At 45.2% G+C, this 13,392-nt stretch overlaps 1 protein-coding gene across 8 annotated transcripts in view; it reads right to left on the reverse strand.

Moving 5' to 3' along the window:
* ADAMTS9 (ADAM metallopeptidase with thrombospondin type 1 motif 9) overlaps window positions 1–13,392 on the reverse strand; it is a 133,940-nt gene that overhangs the window by 71,233 nt on the left and 49,315 nt on the right. For all 8 annotated transcript variants that reach the window (XR_010918582.1, XR_010918584.1, XM_067541751.1 and 5 more), the window contains 4 exons: window positions 6,944–7,125; window positions 6,717–6,853; window positions 4,677–4,794; window positions 4,326–4,421 (listed from right to left, as the gene is read on the reverse strand). Coding sequence is in view for 6 of the 8 variants with exons in the window: in XM_067541751.1 (XP_067397852.1) it covers window positions 4,326–4,421; window positions 4,677–4,794; window positions 6,717–6,853; window positions 6,944–7,125 (533 nt within the window). In the remaining 2 variants the exon portion in view is untranslated. The remainder of the gene's footprint in view (window positions 1–4,325; window positions 4,422–4,676; window positions 4,795–6,716; window positions 6,854–6,943; window positions 7,126–13,392) is intronic.

The raw sequence follows: 13,392 nt of genomic DNA on the forward strand, positions 1-13,392 counted from the left end.
ACAGGCCCTGCATCGCTGTTCTGATCACATTGAGAAGAGGAGCATCCACCTGTGCGAAGAACCCTCTGCCGTCCTGACTCACCTGGGGGCTGGGTTAGCTGCCGCTTCCTGACAGCCTCCTGCTTGGAGAGGATCTCGGGTCTGGGGACACTCTGTCCCAAGATGGCATCTCTGGTTTTAAATCAAGACTGGAGGCTTTTCTAAAAGGTCTGCGCTAGGAATTATCTGGGGGCACTTCTCTGGCCTGGGTTACACAGGAAGACGGCTACTGCTACTGGGAGACCGCGGGGACGTCTACACAGCACACCCCTTATGGAGGCGCAGGGACTAGGGACACTGCCCGACCCCCTGGCAGTGCGGATGGTGAGGCACTGCTTGAGCAAGCAGAGTAGAGAGACGCCTGGACTCCTACAGCACGTACCCTGCACGGGTCTTGACCCTAACCCCAGCAATGCGCCCCCCATCAACACTGCTATTTGTTGCAGCAGAGTATCCCGCTGCCTCCCCCCTGCTAGAGCCTTTCCTAGGCACATGGAAACTTTTCCCGCCAGTGGGGAGACAGCGGCGAAAGTCTCCGGCAGTTCCCTGTCGTGCGGAACAGCTCTGGTGGGGTGGGGAGGCAGCATCGAGCTAACGGAGCCTTTCCCCGTCGCCTCCCCCTGCCAGAGCTCTTCACAGTAGCAGCTACACACCACAGCCTGATTTTCACTGGGGCGCGTAGCTACACGTAGCCTACAGGCCACTACCAGTGTATGGACAGTGTAGACAGACCCTAAGGGTACCTCCAGCACTGGAGCTGGAAGGTGTAATTTCCAGTCTGAGCAGACATCCCCATCCAAGCCCATCAAGACAGTGTGCTAAGACTAGAAGTGGAGCTGGGTGTGGCGCGTGCAAGGAGCGGGGCTAGTCATGCTGAGTGCACAATCCCAGCCGAGGCCCTCGGTACATACTCGGGGGGCAGGCAGCCCTCCCTGCTGTCAGGGCTACGCTGTTGCTAGGTCAATGAGAGCTAGCGTGGGCATGCCTGGGTGCACTGGAAATGACATCTTCCAGCTGCAGTGTATGCAGACCCTTCGCTGGCCCCAGCCCTTAGTAGAAGAAAGGCAGGATGCTTGAGGTTGCTCTAAAATACAGGGAACAGTAGTGCAGCAAAGAGGTGCCAGCCTGGCTAGCAGGAAACATTGCTTTACATGGTACAAATAAACTGCACCCCAAATCTTGCAACACAAGAATGACACAGATAACCTTGCCCGGCCCCCGTCTTTGGTAGCTGTAAAGGTTTGCAGAGCGTAAAACCCTTTCGCCTCACATTCAGGTGCATGGCTCGGTAGGCTGCATAAAACTTCGCTGCCTGGATTTCACCTTCCAAAGGACAATTAAAAGGAGTCTGGCCGGTGTCAGTTGTTAGGGTTTTTTTCATTTGTTTTAGTCCAGATCTTGAGGTATGCAAAAGGACCGAAGGCTTAAAACCTAAAGGCTTTATACAAGAAACAGTTTCCTGAAAACAGCAGTCTGCTGCACAACCTCACACTAATGCGATTAGGGAGCTAATTTCCTAAGTTAGTTTCCCCACCATTTCACCCATCACAGCTACATTACTACAAAGCTGTCTACCGAAACCCCCAAAGCTACCCTGAAAACACGGACGGAGGGTTTTAAACACAACTAGGGGAAAGAATAAAGTGAAAGGTTGCTCAGTCACTAACACATGTACCTAGCCAAAGGCAAACCTCAAAAGGCAGAGCTCAGCCCTGACCAAATTCTCATCCTGTGGGGTTGACACTATTAAGTGGCAGTAAAACACACTAAGGAATCCATTCCATTTATTGCACCTTCCTACAACAAGAGGGGAGAACTGTTTAGACATTGTAAACTTGATGACAACATCAAATTCCTCTTAGATTGTTACGTAACTCCTACACTGTTCACAATATCAAGGGCCTAAGATTTCACACTCGGTGAACTGCGAAATGAGTGTACACATGCACACTTTTCACTTGCTTTTATTCAGGTCTGATATGAAGAGCTGCTTTGCCAGCAATACTCAGTTAAAGAAATCACAACTGGCATAGGCCCTATACACTACCCTGCAACATGAAAGATTTGACTTCATGCTTTTCCAGAAGATTTGAAGCTTTCCAAAAAGCACTGAGAAGTTATTGTAGCGCTGTCTCTGGGCACAGGGGCCTGGATGTGGTAACTGCTTTGAATACACAGCAGGGAGCTATGTATGGGAGATTATTTTTCTAGGAAAGAAGAAAAGGGAGGGATCGCTCCCTCTGGAGAAAGGAGGAAAATGTTTAGAACATTTTATAGTTCTCTTGGCAACGAAACTTAATGTATTAATCCAGTTTTGCTTAATTAGACGCTTGTAAACATGCATTAATAATGGACTTAGCCATAAATGAATGGCAAATATGTAAATAAGGGCAATATATCTTCTATGGCCCCAATCCTGGAACTCAATCCACGCAGCTGGACCCGACTAGGTCTCTGCCTGGGCACAGGGTCCACTTGCATGCATCAACGGTTGGGATCAGGGCCCGAAAGATTAACTTGATTTTTTATTTCCTTTCACTGCATTGTATTCTCAAGCGGCAAGATTCTCTAATGACAGCAAGGGAAATGCTTTCTACGCCTGACACCATGCGGAACGCCTGCAGGCCATTTATTTTCTTTAACATATCAGGCTAGATCGAGCCATTCAGCTCAGCCCTCAGTAGACACAGGGTCTCCGCGGAAGGAGTGTGATGCAGAAAATCATCACCTCTTCCCGATCCCCCCCTTTTGCTTTTAGGAAGGAGAAAGTTGCGTCCCCATTTTTTAGGGTGCAGTTCACTTCCACCTTCAGGCCTGGCCAGCCCTGTTTGGCATGGCTCCGCCCACTCACTAGTAGGGACAGGCTGGCTCCACCCACTCGTTTATGGGGCACGGAATGCCTGCTGTCTCTCGCCACGCCTGGAGCTGGGCCACGTTGGGATGTGTTCCTTACACCCCACCTTCCCCTTCAGCATCTGCGTTAGGGTGAGGGACAATCTCCCCCATAGCATATCGAGGCCTAAATAGCGACACTACAACAAAATCCAGGGGTGAAATTAACTCCTATGCACAAGGCCTGTCCATCCTTTATGTCCCTCTATGAGGGCGTAAGTGGGACATAAACAGAGCACGGGCTACCTGCCGGCCCTCTGCACAGGGATGAATTTCACCCCAAGTGAAGACAACATTTAAAACAACCCTGATCATTAAAGCCAATGCACACACATGCTTGCCTTCCTTCATTTATTTTTTTAAATTGATTAAAATAAAAACAACCCAACCGCAAAATCATCCTGCTTTAACAAGCTGATTATTCCACCTTTGGAAAACAAGATGACGCCTCCTGTCCAGACAGAGATCTAGATAAATGAGTCTGAAGCACAGAGCAATGCTCCTGACCAAGCCAAACAAAGGATGTGTGGAATGGAAGAGAAACAAAGCCACGGTATGAATAGTCTGCAAATCACGGGGGGAAACTTCCTGGACTTCAATGGGGCCAGGATTTCACCCCTCTTAGGATGAAATTCACAGCTGTGCAAAGGGCCAGCACGAACCTTATTTGGGGCAGTGCCAGCAGGACTGAAGTGGAAGACAGGCCTTATACTGGACCTCTGCACAGGTATCAAATTCACCCAACGGTGAATTTCCGTAGGGCTGGATGCTGCCCTCTCTCAAACAGTACTATTCCAGTAGTAAGTTCCTGCCCTTTATTACTGGGATGCCAGAACGTTGCTGTTGTGTGTGCACAATCACTAGAGGTTGAGTCACCACTATAACATAGAGATTTAAATAAAGCCAAGATACTTAGGACCTGATTCTTGTTTACACTGCTCTGGCAGGAGTCATGGGCAAGTGGTGTAAATGAGGACCAGGCCTGTTTTCTCCCAGTGGAATAGCAAATAATTTATATTTTGGTTACATCACCTAAAGGCATATATAGAATTTCCATTCAAACCTTGTGAACATCTCTGTCTTTATACTCCAGCAAACGTAGCTGTTGACCTGCTCTGGGAATCAGGAAATCAGTTACTAGCTCTGTCACAGACTTCCCGAGTGACCTTGGGTGAATCACTTAATCTCTCTTCGTTCCTACCTCTCAAGTACTACAGCAACTGGAACCTCATCAGTATCCAGACACACAGATGCATGAAGCAAAATTCAGGCTAGTCAGTTTGGAGGCTATACCACACATATTTTTGACAGTGACATCTAAATCTTCCTTAGCTGAGAAAGGACAGTATAACTCGCCTGTGTCTCTACATTCAAATGGGGGCAGTACAACTTACCAAGGTAGTTATCATCTTCTGGTTTCCCTGAGAAACTGTGCTGCCGCACATCAATATTTGTAGCACCAGCGGGTATGCGTACCACAGTGTTATAGCCTAGAAGATTGAGAAGGACAAGACCATTCTGCAGACATTTCATTTACTTTTTATGGGAGGAGGGAAACCTTTAAAAATGAGTAAAAATATCAGGCACTGCACGAACCAAATGTTAATGTAAGGATAGCATAGTTACAGAGCAGAATATACCATAGCTGGAGGCATTTTGCACTTTACATCAGTGTTTTTGTAGGTGGTTAACAGTTTTATAGGCTTGCATTTTTCTCTACAAAGTTTTTGGTGATGGAGTCTTACCATAATGCACAGTATTAAATGTGCCTGCAACAGTTTTGCATGAAGAATTATCACCACCACAAACGCCGCATTTGTCTCTTCTGGCTTTTGAATTTAGCACATGATCACATCCAGCTTGCTTTAAGAGAAAAAGTTAAAAATTAGACTGAACAAGTAAATGAAATAGGACAGAACTGAAATCATATTAATCATTTGTGTACAAAGACCACCATCAGACGAATCCTTTTTTCTGCTTTCCACATGTTTAGTTCATTTACAACTTACACTGAAGCTATTTTTAAGCAGAGGTTCTCCAAAAAGCAAGGACGCGTGATAAACTTGCAATTTGCACTCTGCGACACTAAGACAATTTGGGATTTCTTTCCAGAATGGACAGTTTATTGTATCCTACTTCACTACTATTAACAGTTGTCTACTAGCACCTCCAACTCCCAAACAAGGCTTAACATCAAGGGATTGTGCTTTGCCTGCGACTGTCACTGCTAGAGGAAGAACATGAGGCCAGCGTTATCCAGTTTAGAGATTGCCCTGTGTGCAAGGGAACCTGAGTTTGGGGAAACATTGAATAGGTTGTTCTCAAATAGACGAGAATAACATTCAAATAATTGTGACTGGGGAAAATAAATTCCGGCAGGGTCAGACTTTCAAAGAGCACCGGGAGAGATTTTTCAAGAGCTCCCAAGGCAAAACTGGACTCAGATTTCAAGAGAGCTCAGCACCCAGAAACCACGACACTTATTCAGATGCCAAAACAGTTGCTGAGGTCTCTGGAAAATCTCATTTTCATTGAATTTAATTAAATTCCAGTCACAGGACACATGACCACGATAGCAGGGCATGACACCGTCTGGATTAGGAGTGACCACTGATAATATCAATGTTGCAAAATTACAGTAATTTGTCTGAGATATGGCATGTCAGGTACCACTGGAAGGGTTATAATTTGCTAAGCATGATAATATTGTTACTGTGCATGTATCTATCGTCTTTGTACTGTAAATGATGGATGTGTGTGATAGCTCTGTAACTAAACACTTGTGCTGTGCTACTGGGTTACATCCCCGCCCAGGCAGATTACAGTCAGTAGTGATGACTCAGCGAGGGCCATCACCTCTGCAATGAGCCCAGGGAGAGACGCCAGGATGGCACCTATGACTCATGAAGACATGTAGGGACACGCCTGTGGTCGAGGGGACTGCAAGTGCCTTTCCCCGCTTATATGCTGTGGCTTGTGTTTGAAACAAGACACATGGCAGACCTATAAAATGCATCTTCACCAACTCCATCTTGTCTTCATTCCTGCTTCCTACCTCTGGATCAACTCATCTCCAATGAAGCTGTGAAACAAAGGACTGAGACCCATCCAGGTAATGGATGTACCCCAGAGGAATGGTATAAGTGTGCAATCTCCACAATTCTTCTGAGAACCTGATATACATATGGACTTTAAAGTCATTTGTATGTAACCGATTGCTTCGACCATTTAACATCTCTCTTCTCCTTTGTTTCTTTCCTTTTATAATAAACCTTTAGTTTTAGTCACTAAAGGATTGGCTGGCAACGTGGTATTTTGGGTAAGATCCAAACTCATATTGATTTGGTACTGTGACTGACCTGTTCGGGATCAGGAGAACATTTTTTGGTAAAGGGAATAGAGTTTTAATAATTTCTCTCTTTACTGGAACCAGTTGTTGATTGGGAACCAGAGACTGGAATGCAATAAAGGGGGCTGTGTATTTCTTGTTGTGGCTTCCTGCTAACCAGTGTGGGAGATCAGAAACACTGGTTGGTGAATCTAACTGCAGTGTTAGCCACCAGTTTGGGAGAATCGGCTCTCCTTTTTGACACCTGCCTGGACATTGGCATATTCGGATGGGCTACCCTATGCACGAATGGTTCACACAGGGCTTCTTTGATTTGCCTTGAGAAGAATTCACACTAGTACCAGTGAAGAGCAGAATGTAGGAGTGGGATAGAGAACTGATCCTTGAAATATAAACAAGAAAACAACCTAGTTAAACAGCAGAAGGAAATATTTACCCGGCAGAGTCCTTGCACACAGATGTCATTTGTGTCTGGGCCACAAGGGGTACCATCAACAACTCGGTCCCTGAGCTGATAGTAGGCTGTGTTTCCTGCTACTCTACAGAACAACTTGCACCGATCTTTCATTAAAACTGCAAAACCAAAAAGGTCATGTTATTTTAAGTCTATTCCCTTGTGCAGCCATTGCAAAAAGGCCGAGATGAATTTCCTGCCATACTCACTTCCACTGTATTTAGGAACCCAACGCACATTCGGAGGTAGACCGTTAATGTTAAAATGCTTCCCATCAAAGTCAGCACACTGCTCATCTCGGAAGTCTTTCTTTAGTTTAGAGCATGGTTCAGTGTTGCAGGATTTAAATTTCATCCGACGACCCACACAGTATTTTCCACCATTCTTGGGCCTGGGAAAAAAAAAATCACTTTAGCACAAAGAGACAACGTGCCGACCACAAGGTGCCCTCTGAACCTCTTATTTGAGTTCAACCTCGCTCCTCCGCATATATCAACTTTTGAAACTTGGCATCCCCTGCGCCTCTCAACTCTTGCTCGCCCATCTCATGCCAGCTGCTCTTCCAAGTGAGAACTGGAGGTATGGAACCCGCCAAGGTCATTCCTGTGTCAGCCCGGGCGGTTGCTAGAATGCTATCCCAGCGACTGTGCACACTGCTTCTATTGCATGTAAGCACAGAGGTGATTCTTCATGGGTGCCAACCCTACCCCTGGTAACAGGTGGTGGTGTTCTCATTATGACATGAAGAGCTGGTATTTAACAGTTCAATTATTCCTTTATTCAACACAGCAACCTCCGCCTGCTGTGAACTGCAGCCATCCATAGGCTTTTCTGCCCGCTGCAGTCCAGAACCCAGCCTTTCAAAATGAAAATGCCTTTGGTCTCTGCCGCCACCCCCCACATCATTACACAATGACAGCTGGTCCGCACAGCACAGGAGTAAGGATAGGAGCTTCTCTTTAGCCTGCTCCCACCCTTGCGCATGACAGAGCTGATTCAAAGCCCATTGAGGTAAACAGGAGTTTTTCCACTGATTTCAATGACCCTTGGATTGAGTGCTATATGCCCAGCGACCCCACAATCACGTTCCTCTAACTTGTTGAAGGCAGTTATTATTTATAACACTTCTTCTGTTCCTGACGATGAAGAGCCTCTGTTTTGTTCTTGCATTTCTTTACGAAAGATCTCAAAGTGACAGCTACATACAGCAAGTAGTAAGTGACAGGGGCTAAAGAAATAAGAACAAAGACAAGCGAGAATGAGGAGGGATGGTTTTCCTGGGGGGGTGGGGAGGAGTTGCAGCCTACAGTTCATCACAGCAAAGCCCTGATCATTTGCCACCTTACAACATGATGGCAGGAGACCCAAAAGGCAGATGGACCCAGATACGCAACAGGACACAGCTCAGAGCGGGCTGAAATGCAGGCATGAATATGGAGTTGCAAAGGGGAAACCTCAAACAAATTCAGAACTGCTTTGGGCTGAAAATCGAGCAAAATGGTGCGCTCCTGTGAGATTTCCATTCATCTACTTCTGGTTACAAATGAAAGCCGGGACTGGCGGAGGCACCAAAAATGAATAGGGGAGGAGTCAGAGACCCGAAAATCCAGGATCAATTTGTTTCTACAGAGCAGTAGGGAGTGCACTTGGCAGTGCAGGTGACAGACTTGTGCCAGCTCGACTCATGCTAAAAATAGCGGTGTGGCTATGCCTGCAAGATGAGCAGCCCTGGGGACCAGGGGATTGTACTTAGGTAGTTGGCTGAGCAACCACCCATGCGGGCCATACTGCTGTTTGTAGCATGGTAGGTCCAGCAGACTAGCTAATGAATCCAGTGTGTGTGTATCTTTAAGGGAATCACCACCTTAGCACGCCAGATTCTACGCTCTTCTGAGACGCACAGGATACGGTGGAGGAGAGTGGGCAGAGAGGAGGAGTCCCAGGAGGAATGAATTCCCCCTCTGCTGCAGTCATTTTAAGTTTTATGTTGTGAGGATCTACAAAGAAAGATGGGACGATACCTTGAGAGACATACATGGACCTCATCACCGTAAGAGCTTTATAACTTTTGGTGTCCGAGAGCCTCTTTCTGTGATGATTGTTGTCTGTGTGACCGTAAAGCCCAGGAGCTCTCGCTGATTCTGACGGTGAAGGACTAAAACACCCCCATCAACTTTTACCCTGCACAGCTCTGTAATAGCTTCTTCACAGGGGTGAAATTCTAGGCTGCTTTTGTCAGTTTCAGTGGCGGAAAGTGACAGCTTGTTGTCATGCTAGTCACTGACAATCCTAGGCACACAATAAAACACATAAACAAACAACAAAATAGCACGGCACTGGGATGAGCCCATTGGGCCTGGCAGAGTTTGTTCTGAACGCCAGCAACAACTGCAATTGAAAATGACAGCTCCCAAAAGATGAAACATTTGATTTAAGTGTAGAACTCTGAGATCACACATTCAAATGCGGGGTTATTTATTTGTTAGTTTGATAACACAGTCAAATGCAACAGCAGCTTTTCTTTCTTTCCTGGGGTTACTAAAGGAAAGAGATGACACTTTAAATTAAATTCAGGGGGAGCCGATTTAGGCGATTCATAAGAAACAGTATCCATAAGCCAAAAGTTATATAGAACAGTACATGCGCACCAAGGGGCTGAGTTAACTTTCATCACAACTTTTGGCCATGCAAAATGTCATCCAGGAGTCTCCACTAACCCAACTCTTTGCATTTAACATACTCTTTTTAGACCATTCCAAACGGATAAATGGTGGAGTGGGGCTGAAATGTTCTATCCCGGAGAGGGCAGTGCTACATAATCTCAGGGGGAGATTTGTAAAGCCATAAATGGGCATTTGACTGCTAATGGGAGTGCAGTGCCTAACTTCCATTTGTGCCTCAAAAAAATCTCTCCCCAAAATTACAGTACAATCTGCTTCCCATTCAGCATGCCTCTGAACAAAACAAATTGCAAGGGAAATGTTCCAAATTCAAACACATCCTGGGATTTCCTTAATGAGCCACAATACAAGAAAGTGAAACAAAAGGAAATTGTGCAAATGTAAGAGGATCTTCAACAACTAGCATGACAACAAGCTATATGATTGGCCAAGTCATTATTTTAATGTCTGCCAAAAAAAGACACACTGGATCTCATCTGGACAACACACAGCCTACCACCAAAGATACATCTTCCCCTATTTATAGCAATAATATTTAGCTCTTATACAGTGGGTTTCTTCTGCAGATCTCAAAACACTTCATCAACAGAGGCAGCCTCAATACCAGCTTTATATAGATGGGGAAACTGAGTCACAGAATGGCAAATGCATTTGTTTAACAGCTCACTGGCAGAGCAGAAATGGACACCAGATATCCTGCCTCCAAATCCAATGCCTCTCACTCAACAGTGCCTCTCTATTACTTCTGACTCCCCTTGCATGCTCTCTTTTAAGATAAGCCAATAACAGAGCATTATGATTATTTATTTGTATTATTGGAGAGCCTAGGAGACAGAGGCATGGACCAGGACCCAACTGTGCTTGGTGCTGTACACCCACAGAAGAAAAAGACAGTCCCTGCCCCAGTCTAAGGATAAGACAAGAGACAACAAACAGGTGGCTACAGACAAGTGACAGGGGAATATACGGAAACAATGAGACGATATTGGTCAGCATGACAAGCATTGGTCTCAGCACATCAGCAACTTAATGATTCCGAGAAAAATATTTCATCCCAACCAATGACCATGAAAGAAATCCAAGGCTTCAGTAGCTAAACAGGCAACACTTCTGCCAGTGACTGCCTCTGCTAGGTGAAATAAAGGGGGTTGTAAGGTAGATCGCTTCATTCTTCTCTAGGCAGAGAAGGCTGGGTTCTGGGTTTAGGCACAGTTCTCAGCAAAATGTGATAAGCTCTACCCACTCCAAGAGCAACCTTACGGCTCTGCGGCCTTGACTCGTTATTTAAACCAGTGAAAAGCCCAGCGCAGACACTCCGAGTTCAGTCTGAAGTTGGCTTGTTTCGGTTAAGCTTAACCCTGGTCCTAATCAACTGAAGTTCAATGAACGTAACTTGAATTTACCTCTGTGCAAATGAGTGTTCACCCAGCCTTTTACACTGGGTTAATTAAATGGATTTAAAATCAGCCCGTTAGCTAAAGCAGTGCATGCAGACACGCCCGGAGCCATATTTCTGAGGACCTGTCCTCTCTGCCCTGTCTCCAAGGAGCTGTAATTTACTGCGGGCGAGCAGCACCCGTCAGTGGACACGCTCTCACTTCCTGCTCCCACACTGGCTCAGCTAATTGGCCAGGGAGTGGCGGGCAGAACTCAAGCTCCAACCGTTTCCTATGGGCTCCGGGTAGGAAGTGAGCAGATGAGTAGTCCCGTGTATTCCCATGTAGAGGCTTCAGGAGGATGTAAGGTGACCAGATGTCCTGATTTTATAGGGACTGTCCTGATTTTTGGGGCTTTTTCTTATATAGGCGCAAATTCCCCCCAGCACCGTCCTGATTTTTCTTACTTGCTATCTGGTCACCCAAGGGGGGGTTCACCCAAGGAAGGGGGAGGGGGGTCCTCACTCATGCAGGCAGAAAGTCCAAGTCAAAACATAGCCCTCAGTGCAGGTAGCTAGACTGGCCATATTGACCACCTTACAAAAGATTGCTTTGGAAAGAGAAACAGGAAGTAATTCAGAACTGGGACAGATCTTCTACTGATATAAATTGGTGTGACTCCACTGACGTCAATGGAGTTACCACAACTCCAACACAAACTCAGGCGACATGACCTTACACCACTGAATGCCATCTTGGAACATGAATTTGAACTAGTGCAGGTCAAAATTATCTGAATTGCAAAATGTTGAAGTCATTTTTAGCCACTCATGTTATTTAATTTTTTAAAAAATTGTCAGGAATTTCAGCTTGAACAGTCATGGTTTTACAAGCATGTCATATAGAAACTTATCTGCACTGATATGCAGTAAACCCAGCAGCAGATCGAATTTCCTTCCCACCTTCAATCAGTAACACCTGAGGTTGAGTGCGTGCATGAAAACATAGATGAGAATAACAGTTTAATTATTAGCACTGAGAGTTCTCATTCCTTGGTGAACGTTCTTAAGAGCATTCTTCTTAAACCAAAAATAATTCATTGTAGGTTTGACAGGATTTTTCTGACCCAAGAATTAGTTGCAGCTTGAAAACATTTTCCATTTACTTTGCAAAGGCAGTACTACAACTTCATGAGGGCCTTAAGTTATGAAAAGCTTTCCGGGAGTATGTTTTAAAAAGAGAAATACATTGCAAAGAAGACACTTTCAAGCACAATGCTCCCATTACAAACAGATGTCACTAACAGAAGATGTATTTTTCATATTATGGTAGCAAACAGGAATATGCAGGATTCTTGTCATATATAATACTAACCACTTCAAAATCCCTAGACGATTAGATCTTGATGCAATTACATTTTCTAGACATGGTGTTTGAGATTAGAGATAATATACTGCATACCAGAACCTACCATAAACTAGTGGATGCTAAAACTTACCATGAGCTGTCAGCTTCATAACTTTGGCATTAAATTTCCCTTCAGCCAGTATTTGATGCTTCAATACACTTACACTGACTTTTTTTCTTTTTCAAACTAGCCCCAAACTGCCCTGACAATTTTTGAGAGGCACTTGAAAAACTTTAACGACTTAATATTGCCGTTCATAGAGCCTGACTGAGATGGCTGACCCTGACCCTGAAAAAATAAATCAGCTTCATATAAAATGTATATTCAAACATGATTTTCATCAATAACGTCATGAAGAAATCCTGGCACATTAACCATTCCCAACCAGCATAGTCCAATGCTTTTTACGGCTTGACGTCAACAAGCGGCAGATGATGGAAATGAAGTAATTCATGCATGCAAACCTGCTTATTCTATGCATACTCCCACCATACCTGAAGCATCTATACTAGCAGGTAACTTCTGCTGTGGACTGCTTCTCCAGTCTAGCAATATTCCCCTTCAAACCCTGCTACACACACACACACATGCTCTGCTAAATCCCTGCTAGAGACCCAAAGATCTTCCAGTTTCAGTATGTGGCCTATCGGATCGAACTCCCATCCTTGCTCCACATGGACTTGTTTTGACCATATAATGCATTCGATGTAAATGTAAGGTTTATTATTTTTCACATGTACCTCTCAAGGCATCAGAGTGATTATGCACTGCTTCAGAGGAGCTGGGCACAACCCCGCTGCCCAGAGTTGTTGTTCACAGGCATGTGCAATACAGCACACCTTTGTGGGCACTGTTGACACAATTTACATGTGCAACACTGGATGGTACTCAGACTGCGTACGTAAAAGTGGTGCTGAGCATGCAAATTCTATTACACGCATCCAGGCCATTGTATTCGCAAACGTGCACACAGACAAATGGAGGCAACATACTGAAAATCTCACCCACAACATTTTGCACTAAGGGAATTGATACTTTTAGTGTTGCACGTTTCAAGCCAAGTGTTGCCAGCATGCCCTCTTCCTGACCAAATATTTCACCAGAGGGCTAGGCTTCCAGAGTTACGTCCATTTTACATGCATCAAAACAGGGACCGCGCATGAGGGCCAGGTATTCCAGAGGGGTACGAACCC

This window comes from Emydura macquarii, unplaced genomic scaffold, assembly GCF_026122565.2.
Source record: "Emydura macquarii macquarii isolate MOO-44397 ecotype Brisbane River unplaced genomic scaffold, CSIRO-AGI_Emac_v2 contig_71, whole genome shotgun sequence".
In the NCBI taxonomy this organism is placed as follows: Eukaryota; Metazoa; Chordata; order Testudines; family Chelidae; genus Emydura; species Emydura macquarii.